The sequence below is a fragment of the Rhinopithecus roxellana genome, chromosome 13 (assembly GCF_007565055.1).
Source record: "Rhinopithecus roxellana isolate Shanxi Qingling chromosome 13, ASM756505v1, whole genome shotgun sequence".
In the NCBI taxonomy this organism is placed as follows: Eukaryota; Metazoa; Chordata; class Mammalia; order Primates; family Cercopithecidae; genus Rhinopithecus; species Rhinopithecus roxellana.
The window spans coordinates 19,539,003-19,561,356 of NC_044561.1; the positions used below are offsets into that span (position 1 = coordinate 19,539,003).

Here is a 22,354-nt window from a genome sequence, read left to right on the forward strand (position 1 = left end):
CACTCCAGCCTGGGCGACAGAGCAAGACTCCGTCTCAAAAAAAAAAAAAGGCCACAGCGAGGCCCCAAGTCTACCAGATCTCTAACACTAAGACCGGTGTGCTGGGCAGGGGGAAGAAGTCACATCCCATGGGGTGAGGAGGAAGATCAAAAGTGAGGAAGCAGAGAAACGTCCAAATCATTCCTTGAAGAAGTATCTCAATACCACAGGGAACAAACTGATTTTTTTTTTTTTTTTTTTTTTTTTGGAGATGGAGTCTTGCTCTGTTACCAAGGCTGGAGTGCAATGGTGCTATCTCAGGTCACTGCAACCTCTGCCTCCTGGGTTCACGTCCTGTCTCAGCCTCCTGCATAGCTGGTGTTATAGGCAGGCACCACCATGCTCAGCTAACTTTTGTATTTTTGGTAGAGACGGGGTTTCACCATGTTGATCAGGATGGTCTCGAACTCCTGACTTCAAGTGATCTGCCTGCCTCGGCCTCCCGAAGTGCTGGGATTACAGGCATGAGCCACCAAGCCCAGCTCCAAACTCATCTTGTCTACACACAGACAAACGTATGCACACATGGCACAAATCAAGCTAGAAGACGCTGATTCTCTAGATGGAGGGACTAAGATTTTCTCCTTCTTTCCCTCTATCAACATTTTACAATTATTCTTCAAATAACAGGTGCTGCTCTAGTAGTTTTAAAAACTTACACAAGTTACAGAAATTCCACAGCATATGGAGCACACAGGCTTGTTGATATTCCCTCTGAAACTCCATCTCAAATAACATGAAGAATTAAAAAGACAAGAAAAGAGTGGCAGAAACGACAAACCAGGCCTGGAGGACCGAACCAGCTGGCCACGTGAAGACTGACTTGGCACAGGGAAGGCTGAGTTTCAGGAGCCCGCAGAAGGGGCACCAACTAGAGATGAGAATTCAGGCCACAGAACTCCAGAGAGGCCTGGACACTGATTTGGCGGTCAGCAAGGGCAGGGTGGGCTGAAAACTCTCAGGCCAGGGCAGTGGGACATGTCCCTCCCTTATGGCCTCCTGGGATCGGTGGGCCAGGGACGACAGGCACAGCCACAGGGTGATCAGACACCATCCAAAAATAGGGGACTTGGTGGAAAAAAAAAAAAAAAACAACACTGGGGTGCCCCCAGCCCTCTCCCCAACTCAGCTCCTGATACTAACAGGTCCATGCCCCACAGGGGAGAGCTAGAAGGATTCTTTTCTGGGAAAAATAATGAGACAAAGAGAAAAGTCAACTAAAGTCAACTAGTGGCCTCTAAGCTTGTGGTGAGTAAGCCCCAGGCAGATCCCAAACTCTGTACAGGATTTAGGGCCCCACTCAGGAAAGCAGCATGGTGCTGACCAAGCAGAAAACAAGGCGGAGGAGAGCGAGTGACACGCAGGAGAGCGAGTGACAAGGAGGAGAGCAAGTGTAGAGAACAGAAGACGAGGCACGCGGAAGAGAGCGAGCGTAGAGAACAGAAGGAAACTCTTTTAAACTATAACGTTCTCAGAGATGACACATTAAGACTGTGTACACATGAATAAGAACTGGAAGCTTTTATTAAAATATCTGAGAATAAGAAACAGCTCTTAGAAATTAAAAATATGGGCCAATCGCAGTGGCTCACGTCTGTAATCCCAGCACTTTGGGAGGCCGAGGCGGGCGGATCACGAGGTCAGGAGATCAAGACCATCCTGGCTAACACGGTGAAACCCCATCTCTACTAAAAAATACAAAAATTAGCTGGGTGTGGTGGCGGGCGCCAGTCGTCCCAGCTACTTGGGAGGCTGAGGCAGGAGAATGGCATGAACCCGGGAGTCGGAGCCTGCAGTGAGCCGAGACTGTGCCACTGCACTCCAGCCTGGGCAACAGAGCGAGACAGACTCTGTCTCAGAAAAAAAAAAAAAAAAAGATTAAAAATATGACAGATGTTAAGCATGGTGGTGAGTGCCTCTGGTTCCAACTACTTGGGAGGCTGAGATGGGAGGATCACCTGAGCCCAGGAGTTTGAGTCCAGACTGGGCAACATAGCAAGACCTCATGTCTAAAATACAATCAAAAAATAATGGTAGAACTTTGAAAAGTCAGTAAAAGGACGAGAACTTAAAAGATGAAGAAATCTCTCAGATGTAGGCCAAAAAGGCAAAGTACAAAACATTAAAAGCAAAAATAAGGAAAGCATTAATTTGAGTGATCTAACACCTGATTAGAAGTCCCAGAAAGAGAAAAGAGGGAAAATATCAAAGAAATAATATGAGAAATTTCCCTCAGCTAATGTCATAAATGTACAGACCAAAAGGGTTCAGGGAGCCCAGCACGACACATGAAGGAAATGGATATCCACTGTGGACCTCAGTGTGAACATGCACATACTGTCTACTGCTGAGCTGATTTGTTTACTTGGGGTATATCTGCTTACTTATAAAACTCTTCCCCTAGAGTTAGTTTTTCTCTTTGCTCTGTTTGCTTGATTTTGTACTTATCTATTACTAAATTCTCCCAAGCTCTGACTTTCATGAAACTCTCTTGGCTCAATGATGCTGTTCTGGGATCCTCTGTCCTGACTCAGAGAATAATTCCACATTATTGCGAAATTCAGGAACAACAGGTCTTAGAAAAGAACCTAAATGCCCTCAGAGAGGAGAAAACAGGTGACACACGTGAGCTGGGAGCTTGTTACACCAGACCTGTTAGACTAGAGGACAACACGGAGGCTTCCAAAGCCCAGGGGGTGATGCCCAGTCTGAACTTCTAATCAGAGGGTCTCAAACACGCAGGCCCAATGACCTAAACATCACTGCCCACGAACTCCGTCTCAGGAAGCTGTTTTAACAGAGTACAATTTACCACAGGAAGTCAACCAAAGAAGAGGAAGAAGCCATCACAGGAAGTGGGCAGTGGATGTGGAGGGGATGGACAGTGGCCTATGAACTGCTACGGTGAAGTTCCCTTCCTCCCAGTGTTTCCTTTAGTGGAGATGCCGTCTTTCTTTCAGTTCTGCCGAGTGCAGCAAGTCTCTCTGGGGCAGGGGGTGCTTGCTGGGGGCCTGCTGTGACCCACTGCTGCTTCCCACTGGGTGAGCAGTTCTAATTCTGCAATCAGGAATCAGGAAGCCCACAGCTCAGAGTTATAAATGACACTGCTTTATGAGTAATGAAAGCGACAGCTTGGTGTCTCTTACTGGCTCTTCTGTCTTGTTTCTCAAATAACCCAGATCTTGGCAAGCAAACTGGGCAAGAGCTCACAAAGAGACCAGGAGCATCCACAGGCTCTAGGGCTGACCATGGGACTGCTGCTGCCTCCAGCCCCGGGGTGGCACCCTCTGCTGTGGCCTGGGCAGGCAGGGCTCTGACTCTGGAAGGTGACCAGCCGTCTTACGGCCACAGTGGTTTTTCAGCCAAGGGCTGCTTCATAGAGGTAGGGGAGTTGCACGTCAGGCCTCAGAAGAGGCAGCATGTGGGCCTCACCTGCCTGGAGCAGTCCCTGGCTTTAATTAACCAGGGTCAGTGGCTGCTACCTGATCCCAAACCACCCAAACCAAGTGCAGCTTCTCTTGAGCATGGACAGCTCAGCCAAATTATCCACTTTCAAGAAGAGTCCTCCCATAATTCAGCCTGTGGTCATGGCGGTGTCCTGCCAGGTCTGCAGAACCCTGACCTCCAAGGCTAACAGGTTGCGGGAGGAGGTGTTTAACCTGGCAGTGCCACTGAGGCAGGGATAGCAGAGTCTCAGAAGCACAGGTGTTGCCACCTTCTTGGAATGTAGCCACATCCATTTGTTTACTATTTTCTGTAGCTGCTTTCATGCTACAACTTGAGTTGAGTCCTTCCAACTTGAGACCTTATGACCTGCAAAGCCTCAAGTATTTACTCTCTGACTTTTCACAGATACAGACTGCCGACTCCTGGTCTACACGCATACTTATATCTTCTCCATCTTTCTTTATTTTTTAGAGAGATGACAGTCCTGCTGTGTCACGCAGGCTGGAGTGCACTTACACTTCGCAGGCATGATCACAGCACACACATGAGTCCCCAGACTCCTGGATCTCAACTCCCACCTCAGCCTCCCAAGTAGCTGGGACCACAGGCATGTGTCACCACGCCTGGATCTTCCTCATCACTGAAAAATAATCTTGACCCTTCTTCTTCCTTCAGCTACCACTCACTCCATCCATCCATCCGTCTGTCCTATTCCATTTCTCAAAAAAGGTGTTTTTTGTTTCATTTTATTTACAATGCTAGTCATGTGACGCAGACAGACTGGAGAAGGAAGAAAGAAATCTTAACCGGTTGTGACCAATTAGGTGCAAATACTGCTGCATTTGGACTAGCCTCAAAAAAAGTGTCTTCTGTAATCCTAGCACTATCCTAGCACTTTGGGAGACTGAGGCAGGCAGACTGCCTGAGCTCAAGAGTTCAAGACCAGCCTGGCTAACATGGTAACCCTATCTCTTCTTTTTTTTTTTTTTTGAGACGGAGTCTGGCTCTGTCTCCCAGGCTGGAGTGCAGTGGCCGGATCTCAGCTCACTGCAAGCTCCGCCTCCTGGGTTTACGCCACTCTCCTGCCTCAGCCTCCGGAGTAGCTGGGACTACAGGCGCCGCCACCTCGCCCGGCTAGTTTTTTGTATTTTTAGTAGAGACGGGGTTTCACCGTGTTAGCCAGGATGGTCTCGATCTCCTGACCTCGTGATCCGCCCGTCTCGGCCTCCCAAAGTGCTGGGATTACAGGCTTGAGCCACCACCCCCGGCCAACCCTATCTCTTCTAAAAATACAAAAAATTACCCAGGCACGGTGGTGTGCACCTGTCATCCCAGCTACTTAGGAGGCTGAGACAGGAGAACTGCTTGAACCCAGGAGGCGGAGGTTGCAGTGAGTCAAGATCGCGCCACTGCACTCCAGCCTGGTTGACAGAAAGAGATGGTTTCTGAAAAAAAAAAGTCTTAATATGTTTCAAAAAAAAAATTTTTTTTTAAATAAAAATAGAGATGGGGGCCAGGTGCAGTGGCTTATGCCTGCAATCTCAGCACTTTGCGAGGCTGAGGCAGGTGGATCACCTGAGGTCGGGAATTCGAGACCAGTCTGGCCAAAATGGCGAAACCCCATCTCTACTAAAAATACAAAAAATTAGCTGGGCATGGTGATGCATGTCTGTAATCCCAGCTACTTGTGAGGCTGAGGCAGGAGAATCGCTTGAACTTGGGACGCAGAGGTTGCAGTGAGCCGAGATCGTGCCACCGCACTCCAGCCTGGACGGCAGAGTGAGGCTCCGTCTCAAAAAAAAAAAAAGAGATGGGGTCTCACTATTTTGCCCAAGCTGGTCTTCAACTCCTGGGCTTAAGTGATCCTCCCACCTCAGCCTCCCAAAATGCTAGGATTACCAGCGTGAGCCACCACACCTGACTTCAATGTTTTTTATACAACTGATATGTGCACGTGCTTTGAAAACTCAAGACAGAAGACAGGGTTGGTGAGGACAGCACCCCCACTCCCACCCCAAGTCACAATGCTCAGAGGAAAACTCAGAGAGCTGACAGGGCTGGTAAGGAAAGGCTCCCCCCTTCCCAAGTCACGCTCCTCAGAGGTAACGACTGGACTCTTGCAGCAGTTTTCTCCAATGTTAACCTCCATGTTTCTAAATAATACATACATACATTTCTTTTTCGTTCATCAATTTTATACATTATGAATTAACTTCCTACAATGGAAGGCAAAGCTTTCCCACCATCCAACTTCCCTCTCCCTTTCCCTCCCTCCGAAGTTACAGGGTAATTTAAGGGATATCCTGCGTGTACTGCCTACAGCCAAGCGGACTGTTCACTCGGGCATCTCTGCTTACTTATGGACGTCTCCCCCAAGTTCACAGTCCTCTTGCTGTTTGCTCGGTTCTGCACTTATCTACTACTGATTTCTCCCAAACTCTGTAAGACTCTCCTGGCTCACTGATGCTACTCTGGGATTCCTGTCCTGATCCAGAAGACGCCTCCCCACTCTCCTAGCCCCATACCTGTCTCTCAGCTCTAATTTGTCACCAGACTGGGCCACATTTGGGAGTGGGAGGGATGGGGGCTATCAACAGTGATGCTGACACAGCAGGTGTGACCGGCACACCAGAAGCCACAGTAGCTTCTGGCTGTAGCCGCCCCACCCTAAGCCCTCGTTTCCTTACAGGAAAGGCCCTGCTCAGGCTAGAACTCTCCTCCCCATCCCAGCACTGTTCCCCTTACCTGAGAGGACCTGCCTGACTACCCTAAATGAAGTACTGACCACCCCCTGCCACAAGGACACCCTGGCTCCCTATCCTGCTTTATTTTCCTTCTAAGACAAAGACCAGCAAAGAGTTTCTGTAAACGGCCAGGGAGGAAATATTTCCCATGGCCCCTGCTGGAGCTGCTCAATGCTACATGAGATGTGGATGTGTGTGGATGTGTCTAACAAGACTTTATTGGTGGACACTGACACATGAGTTTCATGTCGTTTTCATGTGTGTAACAAAATATTGTTCTTTTGATTTTTTTTTTTTTTTGAGACGGAGTTTCGCTCTGTCGCCCAGGCTGGAGTGCGGTGGCACAATCTCAGCTCACTGCAATCTCCACCTCCCGGATTCAAGCCATTCTCCTGCTTCAGTCTCCCTGAGTAGCTGGGACTACAGGCATGCACCACTATGCCCGGCTAATTTTTGTATTTTTAGTAGAGACGGGGTTTCACCATGTTGGCCAGGCTGCTTTCAAACTCCTGACCTGAGGTGATCCGCCCCCGTTGGCCTCCCAAAGTGCTGGGATTACAGGCGTGAGCCACCATGCCCTAGCTTCCTTTGATTTTTTCCCCCCAACCATTTAAAAAGGTAAAGGTAAAACCAGCTGGACACAGTGGTTCACGCCTATAATCTCAGCACTTTGGGAGGCCAAGGTGGGTGGGTTGCTTGAGCCCAAGAGTTTGAAACCAGCCTGGGTAACATGGTGAAACCCCATCTCTACAAAAGAAATATAAAAATAAATTGGCCAGGCATGGTAGCATGCACTTGTAGTGCCAGCTACTTGGGAGGCTAAGGCGGGAGGATCACTTGGGACTGGGAGGCAGAGACTCCAGTGAGTCGAGATCATGCCACTGCGCTCCAGCCTGGGCAATAGAGTGAGACCCTGTCTCAAAAAACTAAAATAAAAAATAATGCAAAACCATTCTTCACTCACAGGCCACACAGAAACAGGACATGACCTGCAGGTTGAGGTTTGCTGACCTGAATGGATCTCCCACTTCCTGAGGCGTCACCTGGGGACACAGCGGGCCATGTGCTCCTCGCAGAGCGGCACTGTGAGGAGCTGGGAGGCTGGCTCTGCCCCATCCTCCCTCTTGCCCCAGGCCCATCCTTGCTCACCCTTCTGTCCTGACTCAAGGCCCTGAAGCTCCAGCCATCTTGCCCCACTGCCCCCTTCCTCTGTGTCATCTCCTAGCATCCTGGCCAGGGCTGAATGGATGTTTCAGGGAAACCTTTGAGAACGGACAGTACCATGAATGACAATCATGTATGTCCTTCAAGCTGAAGACCCTAAAGTGAAGCATGTCCCAGGACTGTGGGTCAGACACTGCACATCTCTCTTGCCTGGCCGTTCCGTGGCCTGGAGCCAACCCTGGTGACAGTGCTGCCTCACGCTGCAATGACACCCGCATCTCTAGCATGGGATCCGTCTTTTTTCCCCGACATATTGCCACTCAAAACACTCTGACATGTACCAACCTAAAATTTACTTATAACTCAGAATGAGAAAATGCAGGCACAAGACGGCCAAAACTCTTTTTTTTTTTTTTGAGATGGAGTCTCGCTCTGTCGCCCAGGCTGCAGTGCAGTCACATGATCTCAGCTCACTGCAAGGTCCGCCTACCGGGTTCACACTATCCTCCTGCCTCAGCCTCCTGAGTACAGTAGCCTCCAGGACTATGGGTGCCCGCCACCATGCCCATCTAATGTTTTGTATTTTTAGTAGAGATGGGTTTCACCGTATTAGCCAGGATGGTCTCGACCTCCTGACCTAGTGATCCGCTCGCTTTGGCCTCCCAAAGTGCTGAGATTACAGGCGTGAGCCACCGCGCCCAGCCTTTTTTTTTTTTTTTAAGACAGGGTCTTACTCTTGTCGCCCAGGCTAGAGTGCAGTGGCACAATCATGGCTCACTGCAGACTCAACCTCCCAAGTTCAAGGGATCCTCCTGCCTCAGCCTCCCGAGTAGCTGGAACCACAGGTGTACACCACCACATCCGGCTAATTTTTTAAAAAATTTTAATAGAGACAGAGTCTCACTATGTTGCCCAGGCTGGTCTCAAATTCCTGGGCTCAATTAATCCACCCACCTCAGCCTCCCAAAGTGCTGGGATTACAGGAGTGAGCCACTGCACCCAACCTCCAAACTCCTCAACATCACACCCCACGGGAGTGCCCTCCTCACTTCTCACGAGGTGGATTTTTACGGCTCGCTTCTTCACCAGAAATCCCCAACTCTGGCCATCCTCAGACACTGCCCGCGGCATCCCTGCAGTACTGCCTGGCGTACTGGCCCATCACAGCTTTGGTACATACTTGAAGCGGACCTTCTCCTCCATGTCCAGGGGCGGATCCTGTGTGATGAGGCTCACCAGCTCCTCCATGCACTGCTGCCTGCACAGGAAATCCAGCAGCTTCTGGTTCTGAGCCTTACACTCCTGCAAGATGTCATCTTCATCCATTAACTCCTGCAGCGTCACATGCTCCTTGTCCAGCAGCTTGTCAACGTGGGACGTGGTGTTCAAGTCAAACTTCCAGAACATTGTGACGGCCGCGGAGCTGCAAGCGAGGGCAAAGGGGTCACTTCTCTCACCTCTGCAAATCCAGCTTCAGCAGCACTAGACCCAAGACCCAGAAGTCCATCTGCAGTATGAACACACACGATTCCCAGGGCTCAGGATAGTAATGCCCATCAGGAATGGTCTGGGCTCACAAAGTTCACACAGACTTCCCAGCTGCTTGGCAGCTCTGAGGCTGCACCCCAGCTCCAGGACCTGCCTCTCCAGGTTCTACTCTGGGCTAAGCCCCTCCTTTGCCCTCATTCCCCACACTGTCCCCCATCTACCAGCACGCTCAACATGCTCCTCAGTGTTCTTTCTTGCTCTGTGGTTCTGTTCGGAAAATGCACCCAGGTGTCTCTCCCCCATGTGTCAGGGATGCCTTCTGTCCTGAGTGAACACTGGACACCTCCCCTCCAAAAGTCTCACATTTGTGAGCAAACTCAGCAAGTCAAAATCAAGACAGATGATGCCGCCTGACCCTGCGCTCACTCCTCTGCCACCCCCCAGCCACCCGGCCCCTCCACTCATCGTCCCCATCTTGCTGAATCACACCCAGGGTTATCTCTGAAGCAGGCACCTCCTCACACGTACACCAACCGGGCACTAGGTCTTGCCACAGGCACCTGATGAATCACCACTGATCCAGCCCCTCCTCTGCTTCCTGAACATCCCGGCTCTTGCTATCGTTGTCTGGACAGACAAGGTTCGTCCTCCCTAGGGTCTTACATGTCACTCTGTAGGCCAGGGCTGGTTAGCAATAAAGTTTTCACTATTCTGATAGAAAGTGAAAACATAAAGCCCACATCTTTAACAAAGTTAAAACTTTATGTGAGATTACAAATCTTTTCAATGTTACATGAAACATTATTTTTAAAATTATAAATAGTAGGTAGAATTTATCTTATCTAATATTTTTACTTAGAAAAATAAAAGGCTGACCACAGATGTAAATGCCCAGGTTTGTCTGTCTGTAAAGCCAGTGCTGCTCTAGGACCCCTGATATGGGAGCCTCCACCGTCCAGCCATACTCCCACAGCCTCTGGCTTTTGCTAATTTGAACTCACTTGATGTCTGCACATCTTCTCATCTCAGCTTCAAAACCTCTCCTGGCCCCAGATGTCCACTAGGCTACTTTCTACAGCATGCCACCAGGTCCTCTGGGCACCTCCTGGGTCTCCTGGACCCCATCTGCACTACAAGGACACTGCATTTTTCTTCCCATGCAAACTGACCTTTCCTACTTGTATCCTTCTGCACAGGTTCCGTACCAGCTGCAGCTAAGGGTGTGGCCCTGCAGCCCCTAACCTATCCACACCACTGGGGTGGGCCCTTCTCATGGACTTAGATGTGAAGAGCCCAGAGGTGGAGCTCTTAAGGCCCCAAAATGAAGCTGCTTTGACTTTCAGCACAAGGGACTCCATATATACACTGACACTACATTCAGTTTTGATTCTGGGGTGTGGGGGAGTTCTTTTTTTTTTTTTTTTGGTAGAGACAGGGATTCACTACGTTGCCCAGGTTGGCCTTGAACGGCTGAGCTCAAGAGATCTGCCTGCCTTGGCCTCCCAAAGTGCTGGGATTACAGGCGTTGAGTCACCACACCTGGTCTGCATTCAATTTTCCTTCTGGGTCTTAAGATCTTCCTTATTCTTCTTGTAAGGTGTGTGGATAGATATTTATGAGTGGTAGCAGCCAACTTCAGAGGACCAGAAATAATGATTCCTAAAAGGACTTTCAGGAAAAGATGGCTGCCTCCACACACATACGGGATGCTCCTCTCTTCGAAATGCACTACGTCTCACATACCTGGATGACACACAACCCAGGAAAAGAAGCAAATCCCACCTTGTCAAGGCTTTTTTTTTTTTTTTTCCTCCAAAATCAGAACTTGCAAGATAGGGCAGTTAGAGGTGACTTGTGGACAGTCCTGTTTCTAGCCACAGAGAAGATGGAAGGCTGGGTGGATTACAAGAGACCATCAACGAAATAGGATCCTGTTAGAAGAGTTTTTCTAGTAGGATCATTTAAAACAACCGGATTAATCCAAAAGACCAAAGCTAAAAATAAAAATACAAGGAGATAAGCAACAAAAACAGAGGAGATAAATTTAAAAAACCAGCAAGATACCAGACATAAATTCAACCATTTCAATAAGTGCATTAAATGCAAATAGTCATTTCAATTAAAGATAAACATTGTCAGATGGGATTTTATTTTTTATTTTTTTATTTTATTTTTTTTTTTTGAGGCGAAGTCTCGCTCTGTCGCCCGGACTGGAGTGCAGTGGCCGGATCTCAGCTCACTGCAAGCTCCGCCTCCCGGGTTCACGCCATTCTCCTGCTTCAGCCTCCAGAGTAGCTGGGACTACAGGCGCCGCCACCTCGCCCGGCTAGTTTTTTGTGTTTTTTAGTAGAGACGGGGTTTCACCATGTTAGCCAGGATGGTCTCGATCTCCTGACCTCGTGATCCGCCCGTCTTGGCCTCCCAAAGTGCTGGGATTACAGGCTTGAGCCACCGTGCCCGGCCGGGATTTTATTTTTAAAGATGGTGTTTCACCATGTTGCCCAGGCTGGAGTGCAGTGCCACAATCATAGCTCACTGCAGGCTCAAGCAGTCCTCCCATCTCAGCCTCCCAAGTAGCTAGGAGTATAACCGAGCAACACCACGACTGGCTAATGTTTAAATTTTTTATAGAGATGGGGTCTCGCTATGTTGCCCAGGCTGGTCTTGAACTCTTGGTCTCAAGTGCCTTGGCCTCCCAAAGTGTCAGGATTTCAGATGTGAGCCACTGCATCCGGCCTGAATTTTTTTTTTCTTTTTTTTTTTGAGACAGAGTTTCACTCTGTCACCCAGGCTGGAGTGCAGTGGCACGATCTTGGCTCACTGCAATCTCTGCCTCCCGGGGTCAAGCGATTCTCCTGCCTCACCTTCCTGGGTAGCTGGGATAACAGACAAGTGCCACCATGCCCGGCTAATTTTTGTATTTTTAGTAGAGATGGAGTTTCATCATGTTGGTCAGGCCGTTCTGGAACTCCTGACTTCGTGATCTGTCTGCCTTGGCCTCCCAAAGTGCTGGGATTACAGGTGTGAACCACCACACCCGGCCCTGAATTTCTTTTATTAGTTGACACATATTTAAGGATTGTTATGTCTTCTTCTTCTTCTTTTTTTTTTTTTTGAGACAGAGTTTCGCTCTTGTTGCCCAGGCTGGAGTGCAATGGTGCAAACTGGCTCACTGCAACCTCTGCCTCCCAAGTTCAAGCGATTCTCCTGCCTCAGCCTCCCAGGTAGCTGGGATTACAAGCATGTGTCACCACGCCCAGCTAACTTTTTGTATTTAGTACAGACAGGGTTTCACCATGTTGGCCAGGCTGGTCTTGGAACTCCTGACCTCAGGCGATCCACCTGCCTCAGCCTCCCAAAGTGCTGGGAATACAGGTGTGAACCACCACGCCTGGCCTGTTATGTCTTCTTGATGATTAATTCTTCGATCATTTTGAAATGTCCTTCATGATCTCTGGCAATATACCTTGTTTTGAAGTCGGCTTTGTCTGATATTAACATAGTACACCATTCTTACCATTCTTGTGACTCATGCTTGGTATGTCCTTTAACATCCTTTGACTTTCAACCTACTTGTGTCTTTATATTTAAAATGTTTCTCTTGAAAAACAGCATATGGGCCAGGCGCAGTGGCTCATGCCTGTAATCCCAACACTTTGGAAGGACGAGGCAGGTGGATCACTTGAGGTCAGGAGTTTGAGACCAGCCTGACCAACATGGTGAAACCCCATCTCTACTAAAAACACAAAAATTAGCCAGGTGTGGTGGTACGTGCCTGTAATCCCAGCTACTTGGGAGACTGAGGCAGGAGAATCGCCTGAACCCGAGGCGGCGGAGGTTGTAGTGAGCCAGTATCACATCACTGCACTCTGGCCTGGGTGACAGTGAGACTCCATCTCAAAAAAAAAAAAAGAAAAGAAAAAAAAAATCTCTGCATAACAAGAACATTTCTATGTTTCTATTACCTCTCCCCACATTATAAGAAACACTCAAAAATGATCACATCAGGCTGGGCACAGTGGTTCATGCCTGTAATCCCAGTACTTTGTGGAAGGCGGGCGGATCACTTGATATCAGGAGTTTGAGCCCAGCCTGGCCAACCCCATCTCTACTAAAAATATAAAAATTAGCCAGGCTTAGGGGCGCACATCTGTAATCTCAGCTACTCCAGAGGCTGAGGCAGAAAAATCACTGGAATCCAGGAGGTGGAGGTTGCAGTGAGCCAAGATTGTGCCACTACACTCCAGCCTGGGCAACAGAGCTAGACTCCGTGAGAGGCATCCTTTAAGAGCTCACTGCAATGGCACTGGTTCAGTTACAGCTAATTTCACTGTCGAAGAAACGGACTCCAGAACATTTACTAAGATAATATGGCAGACTTCTTTTTTCAAATTTTTCTCCTATCTGCACAACCACACCCTATCTATCTTCCAAAGAGATGCTAGCATCTTCCTGGTTGGCCCTACCTACAGGGAAGACCTTTCATTTCCTTCCCTACATGACCTCAAGGTCAGCACCGGCAGCATCTTCAGAACAAACAAGTGGTCATGGCCAATGGCTTGTCGGTTTAAGGCATTTCTGGTTACACCGGGAGTCTCAACAGAGCATAAGGATCCTCTCACATTCTGATTCCCATCCTCAGTGGTCCGTCTGGGATGTCTAGCACAGTATGATCAACGTCTTCTCGATTCTTACCCAATGCTAAACGAAAGGAACTTGAAGTTCAGCTTCTTTACTTTTTCAGGATGGCGTATCCGTCAGACAGAAGGTAGATTTCAACAGAAATGTTGCCCACATGACCATACAGTTCCATGAAAGAGCCCTTTAAAAAACAACATTCTGTGATAGAGACTGTTGCTAAGAGAAAATCAGAATCTGAAATGCCCTATTAACTGGCCACAAATCGATTATGTTTTTGTTTTTGTTTTTTGAGATAGAGTCTCACTCTGTCCCCGGGCTGGAGTGCAGAGGCGCAATCTCGGCTCGCCGCAACCTCCACCTCCCAGGTTTAAGCGATTTTCCTGCCTCGGCCTCCCGAATAGCTAGGAATACAGGCACCCGCCACCACATCTGGCTAATTTTTGTATTTTTATTTGAGACGGGGTTTCACCATATTGGCCAGGCTGGTCTTGAACTCCTGACCTTGTGATCTGCCCACCTCAGCCTCCCAAACTGCTGGGATTACAGGTGTGAGCCACCGTGGCTGGCCCTTTTTAAAAAATCTGTCTATTTTTGAGACAGGGTCCTACTCCGTGAGCCAGACTGGAATGCAGAGGCCTGAACTGAGCCACGGCTGTCTCGAACTCCTGGGCTTAAGCGACTCTCCTGTCTCGGCCTCTCAAAGTGCTGAAATTACAGGCATGAGCTACCTCCAGTATTTTGGCTTTTTTTTTTTGAGATAGGGTCTCGCTCTATTGCCAAAGCTGGAGTGCAGTGGTGGGATTTTGGCGCACTGCAGCCTCAACTTCCCAGGCTTAAGTGATCCTCCCTCCTCAGCCTCCCAAATAGCTGGGACTACAGGCATGCGCCACCACACCCAGCTAATTTTTGTACTTTTATTTGTAGAGACAAGGTTTTTCCATGTTACCCAAGTTGGCTGTTTTTTTTTTTTTTTCTTTTTTTAACCCTAAAAAAATTTTTTTTGTAGAGATCATATCTTGCCATGTTGCCCAGGCTGGTCTTGAACACCTGGGCTCAAGCAATCCACCTGCCTCAGCCTCCCAAGGTGCTAGGATTACAGCACGAGCCACTGGCACCTGGCCACTGTTTTTCTTCTAAAGATTTATGATCAAAGTCCTAGCTCTGCAGTGTGACCTGAGGCCACTTACATGATCTCTCATGCCTTGATTTCCTCACCTATAAAATGCAGCAATCAACATCCCCTGTGGTGAGGATTACTAAGTTATGCCACATAAAGGCTCTCGAGCAGTTCCAGCACATTTCATCCTCAAAGACCCTCAGCGCAAAGATGGAAACAGAGATAAGTTCACTGTGCCCACAGAGGGCATGCTCCGTGGTGGCCCAACCTGTGCCCTCATACCTCTCTCCCTCTTCCACCTTCAGGACATCACACTGTCAGCTCAACTGCAACCTGGTAGAAGAACTGACACCATGGAAATCAGCAAGTGTTACAAATCAGGAGGGTTTTTCCTCCCCAGAAAGCCCATTGTTAAACATTTACCAACATGCCACTGGACAGGCGGAATGCTTGATTTCCATTTGGCCCAGAAAAAAATGGCAACGTGAGCCCTTGAAGCACAAGGACTATTTGTACAACCAAGGAACAAACAAGACTATGTCGATCCTGGGCATAGTCCACTGAAAAAAGACAGAAAAAAAAGTCTAACTTTAAAAACAGGGTGGAGTGGGGCAAACAGGTTAAATAAAAATCCAAAATCAGAATTGAAAAGAGGCGAGGCACATGGCTCATGCTTGTAAAATCCCAACAACTTAGGAGGCCGAGGTGAGGAGGTTCACTTGAGCCCAGGAGTTCAACACAAGCCTGGGCGACACAGCAAGACTCCAGCTCTATGAAAAAACTTTTAAAAAATTAGCTGGGCATGGTGGTGTGCACCTATAGTCTCAGCTACTCGGAAGGCTGAGGCAGGGGGATTGCTTGAGCCCAGGAGGCTGAGGCTGCAGTGAGCTATGATCATACCCCTTCACTCCAGCCTCAGTGATACAGCAAGACCCTGTCTCAAAAATAAATAAACGATTTTAACTTAATACATAAATAAAGTTCTCAAAGGCTGCTTCTTCCCAAAAACAGTAGCAAGGTACTGCGGAAGAGCAGGGCAGATAGGAAGAGAGGGCCTGGATCCACACCCTCCACCTGTGCGACTGCAGGCATGTGTGGGAGAAATTCTACTTGTCCCCAGTTTCCAGTCTCCCTTTCTTCAACAGAATGGAGGTCAGCTGGGTACATGGCCACCCTCCTTTAGCCTAACTTTTCCAGCCTTCCTTACAGCCAGTTATCATCATGTGACTAAACTCTGGTCAATGGGTTGGGAGCAGAAGTGACACTGGAACCTCAAGCTCTTACTGTTGTGAGCTTCCTTGGTTCTGATTTTTCCGCCTGGTGGGAAACCAAAAACCATAAAGACCCTTTTACATCCACGAGGGGAAGCCACAAGCTGAGGAAGGCCACCTGGCCAACCAGACTGTTAGAGGAGAAAGAAACATGCTTGCATCTCAAGCCGCTGTTCTTTGGGACCTCCTTTCTGCAGAAGCTCGGTTTGTACCTTACTGTAATTTGAGCAAGGTTCTTTACCTCCCTGAGTCTATGGCTTGAATAAATAACCACTCCAAAACTCATGTTAAAACTTAAGGCCCCATCCTGGCTAACGTGGTGAAACCCCGTCTCTACTAAAAAATACAAAAAAACTAGCCGGGCGAGGTGGCAGGTGCCTGTAGTCCCAGCTACTTGGGAGGCTGAGGCAGGAGAATGGCATGAACCCGTGAGGCGGAGCTTGCAGTGAGCTGAGATCCGGCCACTGCACTCCAGCCTGGGCGACAGAGCGAGACTCCGTCTCAAAAAAAAAAAAAAGAAAGAGAAAAAAACTTAAGGCCAGCCGTAGCGGCTCACGCCTGTAACCCCAGCACTTTGGGAGGCTGAAGCAGGTGGATCACCTGAGGTTGGGAGTATAAGACCAGCCTGGCCAACATGGCAAAACCCCATCTCTACTAAAAATACAAAATTAGCTGGGTGTGGTGGCAGGCACCTATAATCCCAGCTACTCAGGAGGCTGAGGCAGGAGAATCGCTTGAACCCAGGATGCAGAGGTTGCAATGAGCCGAGATCGAACCATTGCACTCCAAGCTGGGAGACAGAGCAAGACTCCATCTCAACAAAACAAAACAAAACAAAACAAAACAAAAAACTTGGCCGGGCATGGTGGCTCAAGCCTGTAATCCTAGCCCTCTGGGAGGCCGAGGGGGGTGGATCACGAGGTCAGGAGATCGGGACCATCCTGCCTAACACGGTGAAACCCCATTTCTACTAAAAATACAAAAAATTGGCTGGGCGCGGTGGCTCAAGCCTGTAATCCCAGCACTTTGGGAGGCCGAGACGGGCGGATCACGAGGTCAGGAGATCGAGACCATCCTGGCTAACATGGTGAAACCCCGTCTCTACTAAAAAAATACAAAAAAAAAAACTAGCCGGGCGAGGTGGTGGGCGCCTGTAGTCCCAGCTACTCGGGAGGCTGAGGCAGGAGAATGGCGTAAACCCGGGAGGCGGAGCTTGCAGTGAGCTGAGATCCGGCCACTGCACTTCAGCCCGGGTGACAGAGCGAGACTCCGTCTCAAAAAAAAAAACAAAAAAACCCCAAAAAAACACAAAACATTAGCCAGGCGTGGTAGTGGGCACCTATAGCCCCAGCTACTCAGGAGGCTGAGGCAGAAGAATGGCATGAACCCAGGAAGTGGAGCTTGCAGTGAGCCTAGATTGAGCCACTGCACTCCAGCCTGGGAGACAGAGCAAGACTCTGTCTCAAAAAAATAAAAAAATAAAAAAGTGGCCGGACGCGGTGGCTCAAGCCTGTAATCCCAGCACTTTGGGAGGCCAAGACAGGCGGATCACGAGGTCAGGAGCTCGAGACCATCCTGGCTAACACGGTGAAACCCTGTCTCTACTAAAAAAAAATATAAAAAACTAGCCGGGCGAGGTGGCAGGTGCCTGTAGTCCCAGCTACTCAGGAGGCTGAGGCAGGAGAATGGCATAAACCCGGGAGGCAGAGCTTGCAGTGAGCTGAGATCCGGCCACTGCAGTCCAGCCTGGGCGACAGAGCGAGACTCCGTCTCAAAAAAAAAAAAAAAAAGCTGGGCGCGGTGGCTCATGCCTGTAATCCCGGCACTTTGGGAGGCCGAGGCAGACAGCTCACCTGAGGTCAGGAGTTCAAGACCAGACTGGTCAACATGGTGAAACCCTGTCTCTACTAAAAATACAAAAATTAGCTGGGCATGTAGCAGGTGCCTGTAATCCCAGCGACTCGGGAGGCTGAGGCAGGAGAATCGCTTGAACCCGGGAGGCAGAGGTTGCAGTGAGTCACTGTGCCATTGCACTCCAGCCTACGGGAGAAGAGCGAGACTTTGTCTCAAGAAAAAAAAAAAAAAACTTAATCCCTGGCTGGGTGTGGTGGCTCATGCCTGTAATCCCAGCATTTTAGGAGGCCGAGGTGGGTAGATCACCTGAGTCAGCAGTTTGAGACCACCCTGACCAACATGGTGAAACTCTGTCTCTACTAAAAATAAAAATCAGCCGGACGTGATGGTAGTGCCCGCCTGTAATCCCAGCTACTTGGGAGGCTGAGGCACAAGAATCACTTGAACCTGGGAGGGAGAGGCTGCTGTGAGTCTAGACTGCACCACTGCTCTCCAGCCTGGGTGACAGAGTGAGATTCTGTCTCCAAAACAAAACAAAACTTAATTCAAGTGTGGCAGTATTGAAAAGTAGGGCCTTTAAGAGGTAATTGGATCGTGAGAGCTCTGCCCTCAAGAACGGACTAATCCATTCGTGAATTAATGAGTTATCATGGGAGTGGAACTGGTGGCTTTATAAAAAGAAGAGGTTAGGTACGGTAGCTCAGGCCTGTGATCCCAGAACTGTGCAAGGCTAAAGGCAGGAGGCTCACTTGAGGTAAGGAGTTTGAGACCTGCTAGACATGGCAAGACCCTGTCTCTATGGAAAACAAAACAAAACAAAATTAGCTGAGCATGGTGCTGGGCACCTATAGTCCCAGCTACTCAGGAGGCTGAGCGGGGAGGATCGCTTGAGCCCAGGAGGTTGAAGCCACAGTGAGCCGTGATTGTGCTACACTTCCAGCTTGGACAAGAGTGACACCTCATCTCTTAAAAAAAAAAAAAAAAGGAATAAAGACCTGAGCTAGTACATGAACATACTCAGCTCCCTTGCCACGAGATGCCCATGCCACCCTGGGCCACCACAGTGTCCCCAGCAGCAAGAAGGCCCCCACCAGATATGCCTCTCAACCTCGGACTTCTCAGCCTCCGTAACTATATGAAAGAAATTTCTGGCCAGACGCAGTGGCTCACACCTGTAATCCCAGCACTTTGGGAGGCCGAGGTGGGTGGATCACAAGGTCAGGAGATCGAGACCATCCTGGCTAACATGGTGAAACCCCGTCTCTACTAAAAACACACAAAAAAATTAGCTGGGCGTGGTGGCGGGCGCCTGTAGTCCCAGCTACTCGCGAGGCTGAGGCAGGAGAAGGGCGTGAACCCGGGAGGTGGAGCTTGCAGTGAGCCGAGATGGCACCACTGCACTCCAGCCTGGGTGACAGAGCAAGACTCCGTCTCAAAAAAAAAAAAAAAAAAAAGAAAGAAATTTCTTTTCTTTATAAATTACCCAGTTTCAGGTATTCTAAACAGCAGAAAACAGGTTAAGACACTGGGCTTCATAAAAAATAATATTTTCTTCAAAAGGCTACAGGAGTTACATAACGCACCTGGCATATTTTCAGTGCTCATCAAATCATACTTGAATTTACTAAATGAGTGAAAGAAGGGATGTGATGTCACTAATACGCATGAGCTCAAAAGCGTTCATCCTTCTCCTTTTTTTTTGAGATGGAGTCTCGCTTAGCCGCCCAGGCTGGAGTGCAGTGGTGTGATCTCAGCTCACCACAACCACCATCTCCCGGGTTGAAGCAATTCTCCTGTCTCAGCCTCCCGAGTACCTTGGATTACAGACACCCGCCATCATGCCAGGCTAATTTTTGTATTTTAGTAGAAACAGGGTTTCACCACATTGGCCAGGCTGGTCTTGAACTCCTGATCTCAGGTGATCCGCCCACCTCGGCCTCCCAAAGTGCTGGGATTACAGTCAGAGCCACCGCACCCGGCCTCATCCTTCTCCTTTTTAAGTTAATTTTTAACACCCACCCTCTCATTTCCCAGTGGCAGAAAGATAACAGCCCCATATGGCTGCTTGTCTTAAGCACAGCAAGAAAGAAGGAAGCTGAGGAGGCTAAGTCCTACATATTCTCCATCATAAACAAGAAGGCCCAAGGAACTCACAGAAAGCAAAGAGAGAGGGAAGAAGACATGCCTGGGGGCCAGGACTTAACGCTACCTGGCGCTCCTTCCTGGCCACCACTTACAAAAGAGAAGCAATCCCTCTACTACGGTAAGATGCTACTCTCTGGTGTGGAATTCTGTATTTGGGAAAACGTGGGCAATCCTAAAAACAAAAATTAAAAACTAAAAAATACAGTCAATTCTTTACCCAAACAGCAGAATAAGACTTCCAAAAGGACTCATGATGTAAACACATTCTTAATAAGAACAGGACCACCGGAAAAACCAGCACACTTGGGCAAACCAGGGCTGACGGGCACCTACCAACACGAAAACACCAGCATCTTAAGATGTTTGACACGTGGAATGAATTGGAATCCTTCAGTCACATCTTGAGGATTCGTGGACCCCTTCGTTTTCATATAATTTCAAAATCAGGCTGGGTGCGGTGGCTCACCCTGTAATCCCAGCACTTTGGGAGGCCAGGACAGATGGATTACATGAGGTCAGAAGTTTGAGACCACCCTGGCCAATCTGGTAAAAGCCCATTTCTACTAAAAACACAAAAATTAGCCAGGTGTGGTGGCACATCCCTGTAATCCCAGCTACTTGGGAGGCTGAGGCAAGAGAATCACTTGAGCCTGGGAGGCAGAGGTTGCAGTGAGCTGAGATTGTGCCACTGCACTCCAGCCTGGGTGACAGAGTGAGACCCTATCTCAAAAAAAAAAAAAAAAAAAAATAGGCCGGGTGCAGTGGCTCACGCCTGTAATCCCAGCACATTGGGAGGCTGAGGCGGGCGGATCACGAGGTCAGGAGATCGAGACCATCCTGGCTAACATGGGAAATTCCGTCTCTACTAAAAATACAAAAAATTTGCCGGGCATGGTGGCGGGCACCTGTAGTCCCAGCTAGTCGGGAGGCTGAGGCAGGAGAATGGCGTGAACCCAGGAGGTGGAGCTTGCAGTGAGCCGCGATCGCGCCACCGCACTCCAGCCTGGGTGACAGAGTGAGACTCCATCTCAAGAAAAAAAAAAAAGAACTGACTGTATTGTAGCTTTGGATCATTTTGGATTTTCTACATATATAATAGTATCATCAATGAATAATAGTTTCTTCCTTTTTAATTATTTTATCTCCTTATCCTCTTTTTCTGATTTATTGGGCTAAGACTTCCGTCACTATATTCTCAAGTGGTAAAAGCACATGCCCTGTCTTCTTTCCATTTTCACAGGTTTTCAATATATTATCATTTATTTAATGGTTGCTAAAAAAACTGTTGCAACTTTTCCTTACAAGAATAAAGGAAGGTCTACTACTTTCTCTTCACTAATTTGGAAATTGTACACTGTTTCTATTCTTACAATAATTCCTTAGAACTTGTAAACTGCACTTATTAAAATCTACAGCTAATCCCTATCCTAGTTTGCTGTGGTTTGGATATGGTTTCTTTGGCCCCACCAGGCCTCATGTTAAACTGTGATGCCCAGTGCTGAGGTGGGGCCTGGTAGGAGGTGTTTAGGGTATCGGGGCAGATCTCTTGTGAATAGTATGGTGCCATTCTTGAGGGAGTAACTGAGTTCTCACTCTTTTTTTTTTCTGAGACAGAGTTTCATTCTTGTCACCCAGGCTGGAGTGCAATGGCGTGATCTTGGCTCACTGCAACATCCACCTCCCAGGTTCAAACGATTCTGCTGCCTCGTCCAGCTAATTTTTATATTTTTAGTAGAGATGGGGTTTCACCATGTTGGCCAGGCTGGTCTCGAACTCCTGACCTCAGGTGATCCACCCACCTCGGCCTCCCAGAGTGCTGCGGTTACAGGCGTGAGCCACTGTGCCCGGCCAGTTATCATTCTTAGTTCCCAAGAGAACTGGTTGTTGAAAGAGTTTGGCACCCTCTCTTTCTCTCTCTTCCTCTTTATCACCACGGGGTCTCTACAAGCTAGCTTCCCTTCGGCTCCCCTTGAACTTCCGCCATGGGCAGAAGCAGTCTGAAACTCTTACCAGAACCAGAACTGTGTCAAATAAACCTCTTTTCCTTATAAATTACCCACCCTCTGGTATTCCTTTATAGCAACACAAATGGACTAAGACACAGCAACTACAAAGACTGGAATGTTTTAACTTCATTTACTCTCCTTCATGACTTACATGTTACTATTTTCATGTATGATGCAATTCTACCTTGATTTTACCCCATAGATATTATTACATTACTAAACAATTAGTGGGGTGTTTTGGAGGGGACAGGGTTTCGGTCTGCCAGCCAGGCTGGAGTACAGTGGTGTGATCACGGCAACGTCAACTTCTAGGACTCACATGATCCTCCCATCTCAGCCTCCTAAGTATCTGGGACCACAGGAATGTGCCACCATGCCCAGCTAATTTTTTTTTATTATTGGTAGAGACAAGGTCTCCCTATGTGGTCCAGGCTGGTC

At 48.5% G+C, this 22,354-nt stretch overlaps 1 protein-coding gene across 18 annotated transcripts in view; it reads right to left on the minus strand.

Annotated features, from left to right (window-relative positions):
* Positions 1-22,354, minus strand: part of PPP6R2 (protein phosphatase 6 regulatory subunit 2) — a 96,104-nt gene that overhangs the window by 39,643 nt on the left and 34,107 nt on the right. For 8 of the 18 annotated variants that reach the window (XR_004052613.1, XR_004052612.1, XM_030914384.1 and 5 more), the window contains exons 1-2: positions 20,244-20,262; positions 8,575-8,817 (exon numbers count right to left, since the gene is read on the minus strand). Coding sequence is in view for 13 of the 18 variants with exons in the window: in XM_030914384.1 (XP_030770244.1) it covers positions 8,575-8,801 (227 nt within the window). In the remaining 5 variants the exon portion in view is untranslated. Of the gene's footprint in view, positions 1-8,574; positions 8,818-13,577; positions 13,705-20,243; positions 20,263-22,354 lie in introns of those variants that run through there. The other 10 variants (XM_030914385.1, XM_030914394.1, XM_030914393.1 and 7 more) reach the window with 2 other exon arrangements.